Source organism: Geotrypetes seraphini, chromosome 8 (genome assembly GCF_902459505.1).
Source record: "Geotrypetes seraphini chromosome 8, aGeoSer1.1, whole genome shotgun sequence".
Taxonomy (NCBI): Eukaryota; Metazoa; Chordata; class Amphibia; order Gymnophiona; family Dermophiidae; genus Geotrypetes; species Geotrypetes seraphini.
The window spans coordinates 583,275-608,437 of NC_047091.1; the positions used below are offsets into that span (position 1 = coordinate 583,275).

Consider the following 25,163-nt stretch of genomic DNA (forward strand, 5'->3'; position numbering starts at 1 on the left):
TGGAATGGGCAGACTTGGTGGGCTATAGCCCTTTTCTGCCACTTTTTTCTATGTTTCTAATATGTGTTGGTCTAACCAGAGTGTCAGCAAAGGACTCTGGCATATTATATTACATAAATCTGATCCTGGGAATGTCAGTAGAAACAGACTAAATGGCTCCTGGCCATTCAGTCTAACCAAAAACATTAGAATGCCACTAAACGACTTCTAAAATATCAGTACTTGAGATTAACAAAGAACCCTTGACATAGTACTAGGAGTATCCACCACAGCCCTAAAATTTCAAAAGATATGCTAAGGACTGATGCTTAAGGAAAGCATTGCTCCAGTTGCCTATTCTTAAAGATGGGTATTTACTGTCAATTGAGAACCACGGTTTCAAACAGATACCAAATTATGAACAGAAGAAAGATACTGGAAAATATGTTAAGATCAGTACTTAACAACAATAGATACTATTTTTAGAACAAGATTCCAACCTCCTTTTTGGCTTTTCCTCTCTTTTCCCCCCTCTCTGCCCCTTCACACCTATATACGCAGCATTCATTTAGGCAGGACATATAGTAAATACACAGAAGCAGCTCTAAATCTAACTGTATACTCTTATATTTGTAAAATTAAGCTTATTCCTATAAAACATATTTTTTATGCACCATTCCTGGCTGTTTCATAATTTTAATTTCCCACTGCCTCTTTGAGGGTGAACCCAAGATCTAGAATAGACTGAAAAATACAGAAAACACAAAAGATTACATTTGGGAGCTCATCTGACATAGGCAAATGCAAAGTGATGCACACTGGGAAGAATAACTCAAACCATAGTTACCAGACGCTAGAGTCCACCTTGGGGGGGGTTAGTGCCCAAGAAAAAGATCTGGATGTCAGTGTAGACAAGATGACGAAAGCTTCCACTTAATGTGCGGCAGCGGCCAAAAAGGCAAAAAATGCTAGGAATTATTTAAAAATGGATGGCTAACAAGACTAAGAATGTTACAGTATAATGTCTCTGTACTGCTCCATGGTACAATCTCACCTGGAGTGTTGTGTTCAATCCTGGTTGCCTTATCTCAAGAAAGAATATAGCGGAGCAAGAAAAGGTTCGAACAAGACGATAATGGTGATGGAACTCCTCTTGTAAGAGGAAAGACTAAAGAGGTTATGGCTCTTCAGCTTAGAAAAGAGACAGCTGAGGGGAGATATGATTTAAGTCTACAAAATCTTGAGTGGAGTAGAACAGGTACAAGTGGATCAATTTTTCACTCCGTCAAAAATTACAAAGGCTAGGGGACACTCAAAGTTACAGGGAAATACTTTTAAAACCAATAGGATGAATATTTTTTCACTCAAAGAATAGTGGAACACATTGCCAGAGGTCGTGGTAAGAGCGGTTAACATACTTGTAGATGGTTTTAAGAAAAGTTTGGACAATTTCCTGGAGGAAATACAATAGTTTCTAATTGAGAAAGACATGGGGAAGACACTGCTTGTCCAGGATCAATAGCATGGAACGTTGCTACAGTATTTGGGTTTTTACTAGTGACTTGGATTGGCCACTGTGATGACAGGCTACTGGGTTAGATGGACCAGTGGTCTGACCTAGTAAGGCTATTCTTATGTTCTTTATTCTGAGCTAGCTCAGCCATGTTTATGGGCCACTAAAGATTATACTGTAATTCACGCTATTACAGTATACCAGCAGAACCATATGTATCAGACCCCCAAAAAGTTAATTATCCTTTCAATCAAACAAAATTAAGTGTCACACTAAGGAATACTACAATGTTCACAGCAGCAGAATACCAGAACAAGACCAACAAACCCCAAACTGATATCCCACATCACCATACACTATTTTATTACTAAAGAATAACAGTTCCTGAACTGTGGAGGCTAATAAAATCTTCATTTGGGGACGCAGCCACAGCTGGAAAAGCTCTATACAGCAATAGCAGCCTAAGGAGGCCAATGCTACACATGCCCTGCATGGGACTTATCAGGAATAGGGACTTTAGTAGCATCATCAGTCAATCTCACAAAAGTTGGCTTAGAGCAGAATAGGGGAAAAAAGTTTGGGCTATCACTTTTTTCTTTTGCCCACTAATTAAAAGAGGGTCACAAACACACACAATCTGGGAAGAGTTATAGAGCATATTAACCAAGCAATGCTCTTCAGTGATATTTACACCTGCACCACCAACTATATCCCTCTAACGCACTAGTTTTCACTAATTCACAGTTAGATGAGCTGAAGGAGAGCCACCAAATATCTTCCCATGCAGGGCCGTGACACTGTTGACTAGCAAGTCAATGCCATCCAGCCTGCTTTCAAACATTCCATTGGGGGGGAGGCATTTCCAAATGCATTCACTTCTTTTGAAAAATATCCTTCAAGCATGCAGTTCTTCCTCCCATCTATTGCCCCCCTTTCTGACCTAAGCTTGGATAGAGAAGAAGAGTAGGGAAGGGGGGGGGGGGAGAATGGCAATGTGAGCTGCCCCAGAGATCTCCAGGAGCCACTATTGACCCCAGCTCTAAAATGTACTATACAAGAACAAGGAGCTGAAAAGTTCTCAGCCCAGCCAAAAAGAGAAGCCATGAAACTTACAAGTCATTCTACACGTTTCTTGACAAATTTTGTTTCAATGATAGGAAATTAAATGAAAAGTGTCAAGAAACGTGTAGAATAACTTGTAAGTTTCATGGCTCCACATCATTCTCTTCTTGGTTGGGCTAAGACCTTTTCAACAGACCCTATGCTAGTTAGTGGTGAATTCAAAATTCAAGTAGGTGAGGTTTATGTGTCATGCTACATGCAAAATCAACTCATTTGGTAGACACTAAAGACTCTTTTACACATTATCCACTATTATTCAATTCTATCTAGGGTTACCATATGGCTCCAGAAAAAGGAGGGCGGATAGCCACATCTGTCATGGAAGTAAAAGCGTCCTTTTTCTGGAGCCCTATGGGACCTTCCATCACAACTTTTCATCCTGTATGCACTTCATTCACTTTACACACCACTGCTTGTCTCTCCTAATACCATTACATGGCACTGAGTCACGTGCATTCGACGTCTGACAAGACTCTACATGTTCGTCCGTCAAGCGCCTCTCTCCATGCGCATTCAGAGAGAAGGAGCCAATCCCCACCTCCCTCTCTTCCACTTCCCCAAGCCGTTTCTCAACCCTCTCTCCCCCCCCCCCCCAGCAGCGCTCCCTCAGTCTCAACTCCCCGCCCCAATCGAACCTTCAAAACTTGCCGTTGAAATTGTCGGAAGAAGAAAGTCACGCGCGCTACCGGCTACGATCCTGGAACATTCCCTTGGTCTCGCTCCACACGCAGTTTCCTGTTTCTAAAGGGGCGGGGCGGGGCGAGGGGAGGTTTTGGGCTGGATAAACCGGTGTTTTGCCGGCGATTTCAAAGGAAAGCTGGACGAGAGGAGGAAGGAGGAGTCAGGGTGATTAGGAGGCAGACACCGCACCTGGCGTGGAGACGGATTAACCTTTTGGTAGCTCCTAGGCAAAGAAGCCTATTGGGCACGAGAAGGAGGTAGGGCAAATAGACAATCCTACGTGGAAAACGGTGGCTACTTCCCCACCACAGAAAAATAAATATATGCCTGGGGATCCATGGAATTAGTGCATGGTCTCCAACACGTGACCCGTGGGCCGCATTCGGCCCCGGTAGCTGAGAAACTGAATTTGCTCACTTGAAGGATGTAGCACCGATGGAAGCGGGTAGGGAAAAAAAGGGTTGCATGTACGCCATAAGAGGCATATGCACCCCCAAAAGCTTCACACCACCATTCTTCAAGAGAGCAAATTCACTTTTCAGGCCTTCAGAACCTTGGACCACCTTAACCCTTTCAGGACCAAGGGACAGCTGTTCCCATTTTGCCTAGTCTAGCGCAAAGAAGTAAAATGGTGAGAGTTGAGTTTAAACCCCATTTTTTTAAAAGTGAACACTAATGGAGTATGCTTTGTCTGTAGTTAAAATTGTCGTTTTCCTGACGAAGCCCCGTGGTAAAGCTTGGGTGCGAAACGGAGATCTTCCGTAGAAGAAAAATGGAGGAAAAGAAAATAAATTAAAAAAGTGAGGATAAAATATCGAGGAGAAATAACGGCAGACGAATGAGAAAAGAATAAAGAGAAAGAAAAAAACACAACAAAAAAAGCTAAGTAAATTTACACTAAAAAATTTTTTATATTCATATATTTATAAGTTATTTATGGGAAATATTAAATATAAGGCATTAGATGAATAAGATGCACATAATGCAGACATAAATATTAATATATAAAAAAGGGGGATCAATGATAGCTCACGGTATCGGCCATTGATTTTGAAAATTATGTCAATACTATGGCTGTGAGCACTTGAGATCCTGGGTAAATCCTTAAGAACTGTCTTACAAGAGTGCATTGAAGATTTGCGTGACAGCGCATGAGATTAAGTGGATAGTGAGTTTCACAGTAGTTATTTGAGTGGAGAATAAATATTAGTTCACCAATTCTTTTGTTTATGTTGCAATTACAATTAAGAATAATTCACCTGTTTAATTAAGGACTAAAGCTAATTATTGGAGGTCCTTTTTAAGAGTAAGAACCCTTTTGTATGAAGCCTATAAGACTTTGTATCTTCGCACAGACTATATTATAAAAGGGGGAAGCAGATTTCTGAACCTATGTAAAAGTCAATCAAGAAATAGAACAATATTTAAATATTTGAATCATTAACCGGATACATTCTCCTTTTTCTCTTCCTAGAGGTCAAATTCATGTCTCATTAATGAAGTTATGTCCAAATGGTGAGATGCATAATTTAATTTGGAAGCTACAATGTCAGAGATTATAAGTTTCCTAGATGAGGCTATTGAACATTTAACATTTATGAATCTGCTCCATATGTGTGTAATGTTTGCTACTTGAACTTCAATAACATCTAGTGCAGCCTTTGTTAAGTTTGCTTTTGTATAGCTATTGAACATTTAATAATATGAAGTGAAAAATGTAAAATTTGAATTGTATAAAGGAAGTGAAATACCCTATCCTGGAAGGAATGTTGTAGGTTGTGAGTGTATGAAGCTTAACAAAGTATAAGCAATCATGATTTTAATTTTTTTAATTTCGGTATTTTTTTTCACATATGCAGTAAGCCTGGCAGGCTGAAACACCGATAAGCAAGTGGAGGATGGGTTATCCCTGAAGGAAGTGTATGGAAATATTCATAGTAATTGTGTACAATGATGTTTGCTAGACAAGACTTGCAGGCCTCATTCTTTTTGAACTGTCCTATTTTCCTTGTGCCTATTTTTGTTCAGATTTTTTTGTTTGTTTGTTTCTTTTGTTTTTTTCCACCAAAGTGCTTAATATCCTCACTGTGGTCACCGAGTGTGATCCCCTGGGTATGGGGTTAATCAGAGGAGGGAACGGCCTCAATAAAGACTAAAGCCCAGATTCACTAAAAATAGCGATTCAATCGCTGTTGGCCGATTCTCTGGCCGATTTTGAAACAGCGATTGACTCACTTTCTTGTTTGCCTGCAAATGTAGCCAGGCCAAATAGGGCCAAATGTAAAATTTAATGAGGAGGCATACATATAAGTGGGCTTTTCAGCTCCCATCTGTAAAACCTATTTATGTGTATGCCTCCTGGGGCAGAGGGGAGGAAAAAAGAGGTGTTGACTCAGTTAAGTGCGGGGCCCTGTGGAGCTTTTCTTGTCACCCCTACTTAAGGCCAGCCCTGCTTAGGAAAGAACAGTTGCAAAGCATTATATTTTGTTTCCTTCCAAATCTAAAGCCTATAATAATGACCCAAAATCTACAAAGAACAAGTATATAAGAATTTGTGATATTTAAGGAGGATTGTATATATATGTTATGTTTTTGCAGCTGGAATGGAAAATGTGTGTATTTGTTTGTTTAGGCACATTAAGCTTCTCAGAATTAAACTATTAAACTGTGGGTGTAGGTGTGTGCTGCTCTAAGGGAGAAAATGTGCTTCTATGAATCTGCGGACTCCAAGGAGAAGGGGTGGCTATGTCTATGGTTTTGCAAGGAAGGATCCCTTACTCTCAAATACTGATGTTGCCAACTGACTTTCACCCTCTGCACTTTATACCCACCCAGCTTCTGGCTAATTTTCAGGAACCGAAAGAGTGGAGGGGCAATGGTGTTTACAGTCTCTTCTAACCTTTGTCCTCTGATATTGTCCTGTCTGATAAATCCTGTAATTGACATTAGTGCTCTTAGAGTCCCAAGCACAAGGAAATCAAGTGACGAGGTGCTCGTGTACCCGCCCATACTTCATGCCAGCTTGATTCACCCAGGAGCAGAGAAATCATTGATTCTTAATCATACTCCACACACTAAAACACAGTTCTTAGTCACTGACACAGCTGACACTACAAATAGTTTAGAAGTGATACTGGCAGCACCACAGTTTCTACAGGAAGCAGCCCTGAAAGAAACTTATAAAATCAGTGTCTTAGAAGAGAAGCTAAATTGTTTAAAGATCCTGCTAGAATTCTGTCCGGTTTGAGAATATCCAGGCTACATTGAAAAGATGACAACCAGCAGAGTCTCCAAGAAAAACAAACGGTCATATTCCTTAAGGATCCCCAAATCACCTGGACTTCTTGGTACATCAACAGGCTTCTATGACCGCCTGGAGGACTTTGACTATCCAGAGGAATGCTTAGGATGGAACTCCCAATTATTCTTAGGTGGAAATGCCAGCAAAAGCTTTATCTTCAACCGAGAGCTGGATGACTCCCAAGGAAAGAGCCCCCTGATTGTTGAGAAACACAAAGACCACAGGAAGAGATCTAGGAGCCTACGGATCCTGAAAGCAAGGTCCCCTCCCCCTTCCCTGATGGAGGTGGATTCAACTCTTTCTCCACAAAAAGTGATGAAAGAACAGGGGCAACAGATAGTGGCTCACCCCACACTATTCAGTGACCTAGAGGAAGGTCAATTATTCATTGAAGGGACCTTCCTGGAAGGACTACTAAATGAGAAAGAGAAGCAAAAGAATAAGAAAATGAAGCATTATAAAAAGGTACAGTACAGAAAATCCATGGCTTATTTCTAAGATACGGTAAGCAGCATAACATCTGTTTTTCTCTGTGAGATCTTCTGGTACTTGTGACCTGGGCTGGTCACTGTTGGACAGAGGATACTGTGTAAGATGGACCTTTGGTCTGTCCCAGTATGGCACCACTTACGTAATATGTATCTCTGTTGTCACATTCAGTACTATTATTATGCACTGCTGAATTGACCAGGCTTTCAACCTACTGTACTAAGTATGGATTTAAACAGAGAGCAAAGCTAGATGCATTATACAGCAGGGCTCTCTTCCTGGTTACAATATTTAATAATGAAGCAAAGGTTTTCTTAGTTTGGTGAAGGCCTTTATACTGGAGGAATTTCAGGAGGTTCTAATCTAAGCCTTAAGTTTATATACCAGGTCATCTTTTAAAAATAAAAGCTTGACTCTGCTTACATAAGATACTTAATGAAATGGAAAAATCAGACATAATTTACAAAAATAATAAAGACATTATAACAAAATCCAAATCTCAATAAAAATAACTGAAAAAACGTGTTTATAAAGATTTTCTGAAAGTTGGAAAAGATGAAAGAATTCTAATCCCAACAGGAAGTTCATTCCAAATAGATATGAAAATATATACAAAGGATCAAGAAATATAACCCAGGGATTTTATTCTTTTAAGTGATAGCAAAGATAATTTATACATCTGAGAAGTTCTAGACTATATAGATTGTAATGAATTCAAAGAAATTGAGACTAAAGGCCCAAAAATTCCATGTAAGATTTTAAAAGTTATGCTCGCACATGTAAACTGAGTTCTGTCCTGGGTTGAAATGTTGCTGAGAAATTGTACCTAATCTTTATATACATCTTCCTATAATCTTCCAAGCTTGGTTTTTTTACAGTTCACAGTAGTGCTGCCTGATTCACCGAGTGCTGGTCAGTTTTGATGCAGAAAAGGCGTTCGATAGGGTACGGTGGTGATTTTCTTTATGCTATATTAATGGCCTATGGTTTTGATGGATTTTTTGTATCGGCATTACGGGCGTTGTATGCCCTGCCTCAAGCAAAGTTGGTGTTGAAAGATTTTGAAATGGTACGGTTCCCGATTTCTAGTGGGATGTGGCAGGGTTGTCCCTTATCCCCATTGTTATTTGTACTTACATTGGACCCCCTTATTCGGGACATTTATGCCATGCCAGCTATCCAGGGGATAACCATTGGCGCTACTACTTTTAAGTTATCGGCCTTCACGGATGATATCTTAGTGCACCTCACAGATTCTTTGTCCTCCTTAATAGCTTTATTGGATTTGATTAAAGAATATGGAGACTATGCGGGTTTTTGCCTAAATTTGGAGAAATCGGAGGTGTTGGAGTCTTCAGTGGAGGTTCAGGCCCTATGGGGAAATCGGTTTCTGTTAACCTGGGTACCAGGACAGTTTGTGTATTTGGAAACTCTGATGTCCATGAAGGTTCCCCTTTTATATCGCCTTAATGTGGATAAACTTCAGCAGCAGGCAGAATTATTGCTGGACACTTGGCGGGCTTTACCCCTTTCTTTGATGGGTCACATTTGCCTGGTTAAGATGTTTATTTTTCCCAAATGGCTGTATGTGTTACAGACTCTACTGTTATGTTTGACGAAGAAAGATTTGCACATTTTTTATAAAGGGTTACTCGTTTCTGTTGGGCGGCCAAGAAACCAAAATTGCAGCTGTCTCAGTTACTGTGGAATTGGCATGGGGGGGGGGCTAGGTTTACTGGACGTTCGGGTTTATAATTATGCGTTTCTGCTTCGCCACCTGGGGGATTTGGGTGAATTTGACTAGTAGTTACACCCCTGTTATGATGGAACAAGAGTTTTTTGCTCTCTTTGATGTGTTCGCTTTACTCTATAATTCCCGGAAGGACTTGCCATCTTGTCTTAGATCCAGTGTGCTGTTTTGTACCTTACAAGCTGCCTGGTGTTGGCTTGTGCAAGCCATGGGGGGGATCCAACGGTCACGGACCTTTTGCCATTGAGGGGTAATCCAGCCTTTCCACTGGGTAGGGAGTCACGGGAGTATTTGTCCTGGGGAGAGAGAGAGAGCGGTTTCCCAGTTAGAACACCTCTTGGGGGCTGATGGGGAGATGTTGGCCCATGCAGATTTGCAAGCTATTGTGGGAGATACTTGGGGAGCGCAGTTTGCGTGTCATCAAGTGGAGCATTATGTGCGATCCCTCGACAGAGCACAATTGAGCAAGCATTTTGGGGCCCAGCTTGGTTGCGAGAAATGTATTACAGGGTGGCACTACGCAGTTTTTATACTCGTACACAGTTATACTATAGTGGAGGTCTGCCCACCCCATTGTGTCATAAATGTGGGACGGGGGGGACACACTTTGGGGCATGCCTTTTGGTCTTGCCCCACAATCTGGAGGCATATAATTGCTTACATGTCAGGGTTGATTGGAAGAGCCTTGCGCAGTACCCTGGCCCACTTCGTATTGGATTTGCCAGAGGCTTATGGGCCATTTGCCTAGGGGAAATAGGGCTCTCTGCAGGAAGATGAGCTTGCTGGCCAGGAAATGTATTCTTCAATACTGGACGGTCCCGGACCCTCCAGCGTTTTGTCATTGGAGGAACCAATTGCATCAGTTGGCCACCTGGGAGGCGAGGGATGCGGGAGGGTCTCGGAAGCACAAGATGGTGTTCTTGAATGTCTGGAAGCCATATTTGTACTTCTTACATCCAAAGGGACGAATTGAGGTTTTACGATGGGTGTCTTAAACTGGGCGCTCAGCTTGCGGGGGTGAGAGAGCACTGGTGAGCTATGGTGGAGCAGGGTGGAGAGTACCAAGGGGGGGTTGGGGGGCATTGGAGAGGGGAGGAGGATGTTTCATATGGTTCTGGAACATATTCACAGGTATATTCTGTGGGGATGAGTGGAGGGAGGAAGGTGGAGTGGCTTCTTCGGGGCTCATCAGAGTCCAGGACCTCGGGGAACCCTTCTGTCGACTTTGGCCTCACTTGCCCTGAGTGGGTTTGAGGGGGGCTTTGTTGCTATTACACTTTCCTGTTACTGTTTGATACAGTGTTGAATAGGATGCATCATTGTCTGTGATGTGCACCTTATGTGTTCCAGTGTTTTGCTTACTTTGTTGTTTGCATCAAAAAAAAATAAATGTTTGAATCTAATAGGGACAAAGGGAGCTTAGCGTCTTAAATAAATAGTCATGATATATTGGGGATTATATTACTAAAGCATTCATTAATTTTGTATTTATATTTTGTTCATATCTATTTCTCATTCATTCTGTAGCTACTTCATATCTATTGAATTATACTATGGGTCAATTTAGCACTTACCAGGGTGTCTGTAAAGTTGCATTCGAAAGAGCAGGTTAGTTTTTCCTGTCTTAATGATTGTCGCAAAAGGTACAAAGTTTAGAAAAGGGTTCTTCATTGAAGTATTACATTTTATTTATAATATTCAAATTCAAATGGATAGGCTTTAATTATATTATGAATTATTTAGAATATTAAGATAATCTAGGGAGAAATTCATGGGAAAGGAATTATTCATTCTTGAAGTTAATGTTACAGAGACGTTGCATTATTTTTTGATCATAGAAGGCTTTATTGTCAGCTCCACTTATAAATCTTAGATATTATTACCCCTTAAAAGGAGGAAATAGAGCTTAACTTTTTCAAGGCAATGTCATCATTTTAGTGATAAAATACTGAAATAAGACATTTAATAAATAAATTGATTAAATTATAAATTATAGTAAAGGATCTGAGGTTTTATCTGGGAATGGGGTTCTGAATAGACGGACTCTCTTAATGGATTAGTTTAATATGTATTATATGAGTTATGTTTCAGGAATGGCATGGGAGGGGGAGGGTTGGGTTGCGGGTCTATTAATTCGAACCAAGTTCATCATGTTAATACGATTTAGGGGGGTTGGGAGGGTTTTGGAGGGCAGGGATCCTGGATGTGCAGGGATATTATAATGGTTATTCTGAACAGGGTAAACTGAGGTATTCAAGAGTATGTTGCACAGTCTTTCTTTATTATCAAAATGCCTTTTAAAATTTTTCCTTAAATGTTAATGGTCTCAACCATCCTGTTCAAAGGAAAAAAATATTGAATTTTCTTAAAAAATCAAGAGGCAGATGTTTGCCATATCCAAGAAGTACACTTATCTAACGAGGCTGTGAAACTGTCCAGAGACTGGGTTAAACACTGCTTTTATGCACCTGCAGTTGGGAAAAAGGCAGGTGTAGCTATTTTAGTCAATAGATTATATTCTGCTGTATTTGGTGCAATGCAAGCTGACCCTTTAGATAGATGGATTCATGTTGAAATAACCTTAGGAAAAGATACCTTGACATTATTAAATGTGTATGCCCTTAATTCAAATCAGGCTGATTTTTTTTACAAAGCTCCAATAGTTGATTCTGTCATTGGCTACAAATAAATTAATTGTAGCTGGTGATTTTAATGCTGTCATGGATCCAATACTGGACAAACAGCCTAGTAAGCAAATAAAGTTGCTAGGTCTGGATAATATGGTACAATTGTGGGGATTAAGAGATATATGGAGGCTTTTACATTATAATGCTTGGGAATTTTCTTTTTGTTCTTAAGTGCATAAATCTTTTTCAAGAATTGATTATATTTTTGTTTCAGATACTTTAATTCAGCAAGTTACAAAGGCCAACATAAACCCAATTCTTTTGATGGATCATGCTGGTATTTGGATTGAATATCAATTTACTGACACAAAATGTACCTGACCTGTCTGGAGATTCGATAATGCATTGCTTGCAGATTCAGACTTTCTTGAGGAAATGCAAATAAAAATGAAGGAGTATTTTCAATACCTTGGAGGAAATCTCATTGGAAACCTTATGGGATGCTTTCAAAGCTACAACCAGAGGGCAAATAATTTCTTATTCGGCACATGTTAGAAAACAGTTAAAATTGGAATATGCTAATCTGGAAAAGATTATTTTAAACTTAGAATCGCAATTGACATCAAAATGGGTATGTAGTACTTTGAAAGCTTTTGAAAGCTAAATATAAATATAATGAGATTTCCTCACAATTGGCTAGGAGAGATCTGTTTTCGTAGCAGGCTCTGTATTATGGAAACTCTAATAAGGTGGGAAGATTACCTCAAAGCCAAAAAAAAGAAAAGTAAAAATTGTGGCCATTAAAGATGAGAATGACCAATCTCATACTCAGATTGGAAATATTTTTAAACAGTTTTTGAAATATTATAAGACTTTGTATTCTTCCGAGCTTTATTCAAGTTAAGAAAAAGATGGGTTAGATTTCAAGGGCTTCTCTGAACATTTCTGTCTGGGAAGGGGAGTTAGGCAAGGATGTCCCTTATCTCCCTTGCTTTTCGATATTGTTCTGGAACCCTTGCTGCTGGCTATACAGCAGACAAGGGAGATTCAGGGGATTTTTTATGCAGGTCGGGAATATAAGATCTCTGCTTTTGCGGATGATATTTTGCTTCATTTGAGGAATCCTGAATCTACCATTCCACATTTACTGGAATTGATTGATAAGTTTGGTAAATTTTCTGGATACAAAATTAATTGGAGCAAATCAGAGGTTCTTCTGTTAAACGTGCATAGTGCAAAATGATTATTTGATTCATTCCCTTTCCTTTGGAAGGAAGAGGGTATAAAATATTCATGCATTATGATTCAGAAAACATTGGAAGATACAATGACAGTAAATGAAAAATCCTTATTGCTGAAAGTCAAAGAAATGTGTGAGCACTGGAACCCATTACATCTTTCTTAGTGGGGGAGAGTCCAAACTGTAAAAATGATGATTTTGCCTGTAGTTTGCTACCAAATGAGCATGTTGCCGATTTACTTTAAGGGGTCCTTCTATAAAAAATTAAATGGTATTCTCAGGAAATTTATTTGGCTGGGTAAAACTGATCGAATTGCTTTAGTATCCTTACAAAACCCAATTGCGGAGAGTGGGGTAAATTTTCCCAATTTTTATCGATACCATCAAGCTTTCATAATGCGTAAGGATATGTATTGGATCTTTATGTAGAATGGCAACTCCTCTCTCCATTGCGATTGTGTCATACGTTAAGTATCAAGTTACTTAGGTTGTATAAGGACAATAGAATTTTATTATCTACATGGCAGACATTAAAATTTATTAATAACATAATACCTATTCCAATTCATCAATCCACATGTCAATCCTTATGGTTAAACTCCAAGATTCAAATTGGCGAGTCTAAGATCATCTGGAAGCACTGGTTGCAGACGGGCATACACACACTGAATGTTGTGCTTTCAGGCGGAAAGATGCTTGACTTTTCATGACTGCAACAAACATTTGGTATTACAAATTCTCAAGCATTTAAGTGGTTGCAGTTGAAGCAGGCCATTCAGAAGGGGTTCCCTGAAGAGCGTACTTTAAAAACTCAGTATAGTTTGCCGGGCCTATGTTTCCAGACCGATCTGCTAGGGCATCAGGCAGCCAAGTGGTATAAATTAATAATTGAGCATCTGAATAAAAAACCAAAAACTAGTCTAAGAGACATTTGGAGCACTGAGACAAAGCAGCAAATTTCTGCTACTCAATGGCCATGAATTTGGACTTGGAGGATGAGATGCACAGAATCAGCATCTATGAGACAAACTTGGTTATTTTTGTTATATAGAATTTTCTGGACCCCTGTTAGACTACAAAAGGTAGATAGTTCTAAGTCTAATAGATGCTGGCATTGTTATCTGGATATAGGGACATGTACTTTTGATGCATTGCACAACATTATTACCTTGTGAAGTGGAAGTACTGCAATGATTGGGTGGTGAGGTTTTTTGGGGACTTAGTTCCCCTTTTTCCTCCATGTTTCTGAGCACCTATCCACATATGAAAGTATGAATTAGAAATTTTTCACAAAGTTTTTCTTGATTTCATTTACAGTGTTCTATGTAAGTGTGTTTATTTATTTTTCTTGATCTACTCTATGAGCACATATGATCAAATCACCACCACATACCTAGACTCACACTAGCTCCCAATACAAGCATGAATACTTTTCAAATTTTATTGTCTACTGTTCAAAGTCCTGAATGGTGCCGCCCCCACCTACCTGAATTATCATCTCATCCGAAATAACTCAACCAGACCAAGGAGAAACCAAACAACATTCAACCACCCCCCTCTCAAAGGCATATAGCGTAAGAAAATATACAATGATCTACGAGCAACTCAGACTGTGAAACTAGACCACCAAATCTCCAAACTACTGACCTCAACCCCAGACTACAAAATCCTCAGAACAGAAATAAAAACCATACTATTCAAGAAATTTGTCAAGACAAACTGACCTTGCGAACTTCAGAACAAATCTCAGACCGACAACGAGTTCTTGTAATATGTTCTTGATCAGGGGTCTCCAAAGTCCCTCCTCGAGGGCCGAATCCAGTCAGGTTTTCAGGTTTTTCCCCAATGAATATGCATTGAAAGCAGTACATGCACATAGATCTCATGCATATTCATTGGAGAAATCCTGAAAACCTGACCGGATTTGGCCCTCGAGGAGGGACTTTGGAGACCTCTATTCTTGATCATGTAATTCACCTGGAAATGTCCAGATTACCCCTTTTGCAATTCACCTAGAAATGCAAAGTTAAGGCAGAATAAAAGTCACTAATGTAATGTAATTAAAATACACACTAAAAAGAAAGTTAGAGGAAGAAGGAAGAGTTGGAGATGACTGAAGAGGTGCCATGACAGAAGAAAATGATTTCATATATACATCCTCCTGGTCACATGGTGCCACTGGGCAAACAGTCAGAACGCTGTGCTGAGGTTAAAGGCAAGCCCTTTCTTAATCAAACAGTAATCAGAGAAAAAATAGTCGGGAAGGTACCATCTTCTACATTGCAGCACCAAAAGCATTCTCAACATATATGACGTGTGTGTGTGCATGTGCCAGCAGGAAAAGAACATCCAGTCCAAGTTTTAACCTCTATCCCAAAGCATGCAAGGACATGTAGCTACTACTTATTTTCAAAGGGGAAGGCAGAGCTCCATCGCCATGCTTGCAACTGAAGTTAGAATCAGGGCTCTAATCCATCTGTCATACTAAAAGGGGATCTATCTGATCACGCCTGCTCATGTAGTGGTTAATGATAAGGTGCTGGCCCAGAGACCCTCAGCTTTCCCCATTTATGTTCCTATGAATGGCAGCACCTCTCTCCTCCAAAGAAGAAATACCAGATCTTCCGGAATATGAGAACATCTTTGGGAAATTTCTGTGTCTTCTGCTCCCATACCTCTAGGCTTGGGTTAAGCTTTGAAGTGCATTCCTTACATACCTATTGGTATTCATGGTGCAGGACCAACTAGCTGAACTTTACAGAATCCTGCAACTAGGAAAGGCTCCTTCTTCTCCCCTTATTGAGCAAGATTGTATCTTGTCTATGTATTTGAATTTAGTCTGTACCTTTTCCAGTAGTACCTCAAGGTGAATTACATTGAGGTCCAATAGGTACTTCCTTGTATTTTATCTCTTTTATTTCTGACAAATATGTCTATAGCTCTATTCTCTCCCACCCCCAATTCCAGGTTAGTAGAGCTTGGGGAAGAGATGACAAAAGAGAATTGAAAGCGGTTTACAAAGGCATGAATTGTCAGACAATGGTTACTCTTTCCAATAATGCTAAGCCTAGGGATACTCGGTGAAACTACTGTAAATATGAGTTACAGACTTAAAACACTTTTTTGGCTTGCGAGCTACATTTAAAATGACCAAGTCAAAATGATCTACCAACAATAAAAATACTAAACATATACCCTCTCTTTTACTATGGTGCGCTAGCCGATTTAGCGTGCATCCATTATATTCTATGGACACGTTAGCATTTAGTGCGCGCTAAATCAGCTAGCGCGCCTTAGTAAAAGACCCTCATTTATTTATATATATACCGAGTGCACCTCTTCTGTCCTCCAGACCTCGTACCATTCCCCAACCAACATCTCTCTCTGTACTTCCAGGAGTCCAGCTTTTCTTTCTCTATCCTCCACCCCTATTTGCAACGTCTCCCTCCTCTGTTCTGATCTTGCATCTCTCTGTTCTTCCTCAGGATCTCTCCCCTTCTGTCTGCACCTCCCATAGTCCAACATCTGCCCCCCTCTCTTCTGCCTCCCCTTTGTTTCAGGTTTCTCCCTCTCTCTATCTTCCTTCTGCTAACATTTTGAGTTTTCCCACCTTTGGTCCAGGTCTTTGTCTCTCTCATTCTCTTTGTCTTCCCCCTCCCCAGGGCCTGGCATCTCTTTCTCCTCGGTTCAGAGTGTTTCAACCTCTCTAAGCCCTCTAGTAGTCCAGGATCTGCCTTATCTGCCTTGTCTTCCCACTCCCTTTTGGTTCAAAGCTGCTTTCCCACCCCTCCTCAAAGTCCTTTGGTCTCTTCTCTCCCCCCTCCCCAATCCAGCCTCTCTAAGGCAATCCTCCTCCCGCTGGGGCCCTCGCAACGGGCACAATTTTACCCCAACATGCGGGGCCTTATCTCCGCTGTTTCCCTCACCTCCGCTGCTTTCCTCAGACTGGATCATCGAGCTGCTCCCCTTAGACTGGATCCTTCACCTCCATACGAAGAGAGACTGAACAAATTGCAGCTCTACACTCTTGAGGAACGTAGGGAGAGGGGAGACATGATCGAAACATTTAAGTACCTCACGGGACGTGTCGAAGTGAAAGATGATATTTTCTTTCTCAAGGGACCCTCGGCCACAAGAGGGCACCCGCTCAAACTCAGGGGCGGAAAATTTCATGGCGACACCAGAAAGTATTTCTTCACAGAGAGAGTGGTTGATCATTGGAACAAGCTTCCAGTGCAGGTGATCGAGGCAGACAGCGTGCCAGACTTTAAGAATAAATGGGATACCCATGTGGGATCCCTACGAGGGTCAAGATAAGGAAATTGGGTCATTAGGGCATAGACAGGGGGTGGGTAAGCAGAGTGGGCAGACTTGATGGGCTGTAGCCCTTTTCTACCGTCATCTTCTATGTTTCTATTCTTCTCTCTGCCATTGGCTTCTGTAGCACGTTCCCTCTGCTGTGGTCCCACACCTCCTCTGACGTTGGGGCGGGACAGCTAGTTACTGCTAGAAATGTGTTCAAGTTTATAGGAGGCAGGTACATTAATCATTATTTAGCTGGATAGCTTTAGATTGTTTTGAGATCTCTTTATACCTTATTAGGCAATATATGTATACCTTTTTAATGCTATGCTTTATGTATATGTTAAAATGATGCTTGTTTGCTCACACCTAGTCCTATTTTCTGCTAGGATACAGAAGTGATGACTCAGATGCGTTCATCCATACTGCAAGTGTTATTCATACAAGTATAAAAACTATACTTTTGTGCACCCATGGGAATTGATAGATGCTGGATAAATGTAGTTTCTAGTTGCTTGAGAGTTGGTGAGATGATTGATCATGGGGAGAGGGACAGAAGGGAATAGAGATGGGATAGGAAGATAGTAAAAGAAAAAGGACAAGGAGATATCAGGAGAGGAGATGCTGGGCTACAAGAATGGAGGGAGGGGATATGCTGTAAATTGTGAAATTGTGGGACCGATCAAGGGACGGGGGTGGCAAGGACATGAATGAGAGGAAGATAACCTCTAGCCCCTCACTGTTGCTGCTTTCCTGCATGCACCTGAGGCTGATGGCACAAGTTCTTCCCACTTCCATCATCTGCCCTCTTCTCTCCCTCCCTCCACCCCAGGCAATTCACTGAGGGGGGCAGGATAACTGATGGAATTGCCTGGGGTGGAGAGAGAGAAAGAAGGGGGCAGATGATGGAAGCGGGGAGAACTTGTGCCGTCAGCTTCAGGCGCATATGGGAAAACAGCAGAAGCGGTGAGGAGGTGAGGGGCCCTCACCTCCTCACCGCTGCTGCTGCTTTCCACCATGCTGGATGGGGGGAAGAAGATAGAGTTAGTGAGATAGAGGAGGGATGAAGGAAAGGGGTGGCAAGCTGTGAGTAGACACAGTGAAAGAGGGAAACTGAGGACTGAATAGTAAGAAAGAATTTAATTTAGATGAAGGCAGGAAATAGAGAAGGAAGAACAGAGAAGAAAAGGGAAGAGAGAAGAGAATTACCAGAAACGGGGGAGACAGATATCAGATCTGAGTGGAGGAAATGAGAAGAGTTAGACACTAAAAAAACCACAGGGGGGAGAGAAGGAGAGATGCCAGACCATGGGGGGAACATAAGAACTGCCATCTCCGGATCAGACCTTCGATCCATCAAGTCCGGCGATCCGCACACGTGGAGGCCCATATCCCTCTATGCCTCTCGTATGGAGATGTGCATCTAGTTTGCTTTTAAATCCTAGAACAGTGGATTCCGCAATAACCTCCTCTGGGAGAGCATTCCATGTGTCCACCACTCGTTGCGTGAAGCAGAACTTCCTGATATTTGTCCTAGACTTGTTCCCCCTTAGCTTCAGTCCATGTCCTCTTGTTCGTGTCACATTGGACATTGTAAATAATTTTTTTTCCTGCTCTATTTTGTCGATTTCTTTCAGTATTTTGAAAGTCTCGATCATATCCCCTTGCAGTCTCCTTTTCTCAAAGGAGAATAATCCCAGTCTCTTAAGACTGGGAAGAGGGAAGATGGATGCTAGCAGAATGAGAAATGGCAGAGGGAGATAGAGATTTTCTGGAAGGGGCAGACACTGGATAGAAGGAAGCGAATGACAAGAAGATGAGGAAAGCAGAAACCACATGACAGAGGTTGAAAAAAAAAATTACATTTTTTATTTTATTGCTTTAGGATAAAGTAGTATTTTAGCTGTGTTGATAAATGTTTAGAAATAGAAATGGTGAACCTTTTATTGGACTAATTTTAATATATTTTTGGCTAACTTTCAGAGACCAAATTCTTCTTCCTCAGGTCAGGACAGGATACTGTAACAATAGTATATTTTACTGAACTAAGGAAAGAGTGTTTGACCTCTGAAAGCTAATTTTAAAATGTATTAGTCCAATAAAATGGTATCTTATTTTCCATTTTTTGTTTTATTTTTATTTGTTAATTTGTAAAGTGATTTGTTATTTCTTTTTTTTCCAAATGTACATCTACTGTCTTTATATTTTGTTCAGTATTGGGGGATATGCACCACTGTTTCTTCACCCCTAAACTGTACCGTTCCTTCGGTTTATAACACAAGGCAGCATGCTGAATGCTCTTCACTGCTCCGATGGTCACAGAATTCCTATGATCGTCAGAACAGCACAGAACATTCAGCCTGCCAGCCGTGCTTTTGAAAAAAAAAAAAGGGGGGGGGTTTAGTTTGTGATTGCTTATTCCATACTGGGTGAGGGTGGTTCTGTGTCCTGTGTGTATGAAAGACATGGTTTTCTGTTAGCGTTGACCAGCCTTGGTTCCTGGGAGGCACCTTGAATATACCTGATTTGAATCTCCTTATTGGCTGCCGATCTTCTTTTGTTTCACGTTGGATTCTTTGGTGGACCGCTTGCCTTGTTTTGTTACAAATTAACATACATGGAGTGGAACATACTAGAGTAGTTACCCATATGTATGTATTTTTATACATACATATAGGTTACAGTTGGACGACATAGAGTGAGGCAACTGAGAGGAGTTGCAAACTTGGTTATTAATATAGACTTATGTTTCAGATAGTATTACTGCTTTACAACTGGAACACTCTTCCGGAGTCTGTTGTAGGAGAAAACACCCTCCACGGATTCAAGACAAAGTTAGACAAGTTCCTGCTGAATCAGAACGTATGCAGGTAAGGCTAGACTCAGGGCCCTGGTCTTTGACCTAAGGGCTGCCACGTGAGCGGACTGCTGGGCACGATGGACCACTGGTCTGACCCAGCAGCGGCAATTCTTATGTTCTATAATCTATAGAAAAGTTAGGTTAAATTAGGCTTGAACTGTATTTTTTTCTTTATTCTTTATTAATTTTCACTTTTACATCACCAATACTTTGGAGGCAATGGGTGCTACAAGGGCAGGTCTGCTGAGACTCTCCTTTGATGGGCCTATCACAGAATGGGTTGTGTAGGCTTGAGCCGACTAGGCCTTTGCATCATAGGACCAAGTTTCATGACTTAATCCTCATTAAGCTGGACCAATCATGAATTGCCAAGCTCCATTACTTCCACGTTAGTAATAATAATAATAACAAATTTTTATTTTTATACCGCAATATCTATCAGTTCTATGCAGTTTACAATAATGAAAAGCTGGACAAAACAGCAATAGTATAGCAATAACTTTAAAATTCATGACGACATCAAACAAATTCATCAAAAAGATAAGTTTTAACATTTTTCCTAAAAGTTTGTAGGAATTAGATGCTACAATCAAACCACTTAATGTTTTACTCCTTTTGCTAGCTTGGAACGATAGAGTTCTTTCAAGAAATCTTGTATACATGCATTCTTTTAAGGATGGAAAAGAGAAAAAAGAACAACCACTTGAGCAACCTGTTGCCAACCAATGATAGGACATACCATTAATGATATAACACGGTTTTCCTGGACATGAGCCAGAGTAGGAGAATGAGAGCCAGAGTATGAGTGTGTTTGTAGGAGTGAGAGTGGGAGAATGAATCAGAGTGTAAGTAAGAGTGTGTGAGAGGGGTGTGTATGTAGGAGTAAGTGGGAGAAAGTGAGAGCCAGAATGAGAGAGCGGGAGTGTGACAAAATGTGAGAGAGAATTGGTGGACTCCAGCCAGCAGAGAGACTGGAAAACTGTGCCATGGAGAAGGATGTCAACAATTTCTCCCTAAGAACATAAGGATTGCCATACTGGGCAGACCGAAGGTCCATCAAGCGCAGTATCCTGTTTCCAACAGTGGCCAACCCAGGTCCTAAGTACCTAGCAAGATCTAAAGCAGTGGATGTCCCCAAGCTATTACTACTACTACTATTTATTATTTCTATAGCACTGAAAGGCGTACATTTTAATATACAATAAACAGTCCCTGCTTAGAAGAGCTTACAATCTAATTTAGACGGGACATTTCAGGGTTGGGGAGGTTATAGCTATCTGACAGCAGTGAGGGGGAGTTAAGAGTTGAAAGCAGTTTCAAAAAAGTGGGCCTATAGCTTGGATTTGAACACTGCCAGGGATGGAGCACGACGTATTGATTCAGGCAACCTGTTCTAGGCATACAGCGCCACAAGAAAGAAGGGACGGAGTCTGGAGTTAGCAGTGGAAGATGGGCTTGCCCGACAAGCAGAGATCACGGGGAGGGGGGGAGCATAGGGGGAGATGAGCAAGGAGAGATATCAAAGGGCTTCAGAGCTATCTCAATAATGGCCTATGGACTTCTCTTTTAGGAAATTATCCAAACCTTTATCAAACCCTGCTAAGGTAACTGATTTCATCACATTCTCTGGCAACAAATTTCAGAGTTTAATTACACATTGTGTGAAGAAATATTTTCTCCAGTTTGTTTTCAATGTACTACTTAGTAGCTTCATTGCATGCCCTCTAGTCCTAGTATATTTGGAAAGAGTAAAGTGATTCACATCTACCCTTTCCATTCCACTCAGTATTTTATAGACTTCTATCAAATCACCCCTGAGCCGTCTCTTCTCCAAGCCTCTTTAGCCTTTCCACATAGGGAAGTCGTCCCATCCCTTTAATCATTTTCGTTACACTTTTCTAATTCTGCTACATCTTTTTTGATATATGGTGACCAGAATTGCACACAGTATTCAAGGTGTAGCTTTACCATAGAGCAATACAAGGGTATTATAACATTTTCATCTCTGTTTTCCCTTCCTTTCCTGATATTTCCTAACATTCTATTTGCTTTCTTAGATGCCGCCTCACATTGAGATGAGGGTTTTAATGTATCCTTTTCCTGGGCATTGACTCTTAATGTGGAACCCTGCATCACTAAGCTATAGTTCAGGTTCCTCTTTCCCACAAGCATCACTTGGTACTTGCTCACATTAAACGTCTTCTGCCATTTGATGCCCAGTCTTCCAGTGCTATAATGTCCTCTTGCGATTTAACAACTTTGTGTCATCAGCAAATGTAATTATCTCACTAGTTATTTCCATTTCTAGATAATTGATAAATATGTTAAAAAGCAGTGGTTCCAGCACAGACCCCTGGGGAACCTGACTATTTATATTATGAACAAATAATCCACACAGCTAAGATTCAATCAAACATATCAACAAAAAGCTGTGAAAAATCTTGATAGTGAAAACCAGCTATAGCAAATCCATAGGTGTTCAGGTGGAAAAGCCTCAGAGCCCCTTTAGGGATGAAGCCCTTTTCTAACCTCCATTTGACCACAAGGACAAGTGAAACAGGTACACAAACAGTTAGAACAGTTAAATGCTTCACAGGCACTATTCATTCAAGGCAGTCACTGTGCCAAACCTTAGAGAAGCAACAATACATTTATTTTGAAATGTGTGGAAAGGCAGCCAGGCTCCTATCCCCACCGACGATGGCCAGTCGTTAAGAACATAAGAATTGCCGCTGCTGGGTCAGACCAGTGGTCCATCGTGCCCAGCAGTGCGCTCACGCGGTGGCCCTTACGCCGAAGACCAGCGCCCTAACTGAGGCTAGCTTTACCTGCATACGTTTCGGTTCAGCAGGAACGTGTCTAACTTTGTCTTGAATCCCTGGAGGGTGTTTTCCCCTATGACAGCCTCCGGAAGAGCATTCCAGTTTTCCACCACTCTCTGGGTGAAGAAGAACTTCCTTACGTTTGTACGGAATCTATCCTCTTTTAACTTTAGAGAGAGCCCTCTCGTTCTCTCTACCTTGGAGAGGGTAAACAACCTGTCTTTATCTACTAAGTCTATTCCCTTCATTATCTTGAATGTTTCAATCATGTCCCCTCTCAGCCTCCTCTTTTCAAGGGAGAAGAGGCCCAGTTTCTCTAATCTCTTACTGTACGGCAACTCCTCCAGCCCCTTAACCATTTTAGTCGCTCTTCTCTGGACCCTTTCGAGTAGCACCGTGTCGTTCTTCATGTACGGAGACCAGTGTTGGACGCAGTATTCCAGGTGGGGGTGTACCATGGCCCGGTACAGCAGCATGGATAACCTTCTCCGATCATCTTGTGATCCCCTTCTTAATCATTCCTAACATTCTGTTTGCCCATTTCGCAGCTGCGCGAACAGCTTCATCAACTTGTCGGCCAGTACTCCCAGGTCTCTTACCTGGGGGGTCTCTCCAAGTACCACACCAGACATCTTGTATTCGTGTATAAGACTTTTGTTACCAACATGCATTTCTTTACACTTATCCACGTTAAACCTCATTTGCCATGCCATGGCCCATTTCTCAAGCGTGTTTATGTCACGTTGCAGTTCTTTGCAATCCTTCTGCATCTTCACCACTCTGAATAACTTCGTATCGTCTGCAAATTTAATCACTTTGCTCGTCATACCAGACAACAGGAACTCACGGCAGCCATTTTGATGACAGCTTTGCACGGGGCAGGAGCGTAGGATGATCAATCCTGCCCCTTGTCGCCGCTAGACCACCAGTTAAGGTCTGGGGAAGGTCCGAGACACAGGAGGGAGGTGGAAGTGGGTCAGGCCTTAAAAATTATCTGTGATGATTCAATATTTACGGGCCAGCTCTGCCCTAAACCCCCACGAATATTGAGGTTCTGCTATAGTTATAATTGTTAATTCATCTGTGTTACTATTGAACTAAATAAAACCATACCTTAATTCTTAAGCATTTCTTATATATATAGATAGATATATAGATATAGATAGATGAAACAGAACTCAATTAACCAGCACTCTCAAGCAATCAGAAAAAAAAGGCTAAGAAATACTGTAATAAATGAAAATAAAATCAATTTATGGCAGAAATTTAAATATAAACTTGGCATGCCACAGCTAAGTACGCCCATGCTTTGCCTACCACATGTCTGGTAGTTTGTCTGGAACAGTTTATAGTACGGTATAGTTTGGGGTATGGTATTCGTTAGGCTTATTTTCTTCTCTTCCCCTCAGGGTCCAAGATTGTTTCCGCTCTCTTTCCTGTTGTTCTCTCCCCCTGTCACCCTAAGATCTAGCACCCCTCCTGCCCTTGTCCAACATTTCTCCTTCTCTCCCTCCCTCTCATCTCCTGCTCCAACATACCGTATTTCGACTGCCCTTCCATTTTCCCCTCCCCAGGCCTGCCAACTTCCACTCATTTACTGCTTTCTCCCGCCTCTGCCGAAGCCCGGCTTACCCGCAGTGATCGGCAACACCGGGCCCCCCCCCCCTCGATTAGCGAAACAGGGCCCCCCTCAATCGGCGAAACAGGGCCGGCGACTGCTTTCTCCTGCTGCTGCCGAAGCCTGTAAACAACTTCAACACACGCTGCGGGGCTCTAACAGTGCGCATGCTTCCGACGGCTTCCTTCCTCCTTTCTTCCCCCTCATGACGTAATTTCCCATTTGGTTGATGGAGGAGGAGAAGGAGGGAAGCTGGTAGCGTCACATGCACTGTTAGAGCCCCGCGGTGTATGTTAAAGTTGTTTACAGGCTTCGGCAACAGTGGGAGAAAGCAGTCGCCGGCCCTGTTTCGCTGATCGAGGGGGGGCCCGGTGTTGACGATCACTGCAGGGGGGCTGGGCTGTCGCCGTCTGAAAATTTTTTTTGAGTGGTCTCCTTCAGTGGGCCCCCCTGACCATTTTGGGCCCTAGGCACGTGCCTACTTGGCCTATTGGTTAATCCGGCCCTGCTGACAAGACACTAAGTAACAGAAGTGAGCCAGAGGTTTGTACTGTTTCAGGCCCAGTCTCTGAATTTCAGAGATGAAAGGTACTCAGCTTTTGTGTAAAAATCTAGGTACAGGCCTAACTCCTATAGGGTTCATCAATAAGCAAGTTTTGACTATCTCATACTTGATGGCCCTATGTGATCTGGACTGATTACTGTCAGGGACAGGATACTGATTTTGATACACCATTTGTCTGACCCAGTTCTTATGTTCATTCTAATGCGAGGAAGGGTCTCTAAGTTACTGCTGCTTAAGAGGTGATAGGCTCAGGAGTAATCTAAGGAAATACATTTTTACAGAAAAGATGGCAGA

The 25,163-nt window shown here is 41.5% G+C and overlaps 2 protein-coding genes across 4 annotated transcripts in view; one reads left to right on the forward strand and one right to left on the reverse strand.

Moving 5' to 3' along the window:
- PC (pyruvate carboxylase) overlaps window positions 1-3,387 on the reverse strand; it is a 318,688-nt gene extending 315,301 nt beyond the window's left edge. Inside the window, exon 1 of one of the 2 annotated variants that reach the window (XM_033954337.1) lies at window positions 3,263-3,387. The gene's annotated coding sequence lies outside the window, so the exon portion shown is untranslated. Of the gene's footprint in view, window positions 1-3,249 lie in introns of both variants that reach the window. The other variant, XM_033954335.1, reaches the window with a different exon arrangement.
- LOC117364753 overlaps window positions 3,265-25,163 on the forward strand; it is a 28,337-nt gene continuing 6,438 nt past the window's right edge. Inside the window, exons 1-3 of one of the 2 annotated variants that reach the window (XM_033954343.1) lie at window positions 3,265-3,552; window positions 3,993-5,215; window positions 5,973-7,061. In XM_033954343.1, the coding sequence (XP_033810234.1) occupies window positions 6,567-7,061 (495 nt within the window). In that variant the 5' untranslated portion in view covers window positions 3,265-3,552; window positions 3,993-5,215; window positions 5,973-6,566. Of the gene's footprint in view, window positions 3,553-3,992; window positions 7,062-25,163 lie in introns of both variants that reach the window. The other variant, XM_033954342.1, reaches the window with a different exon arrangement.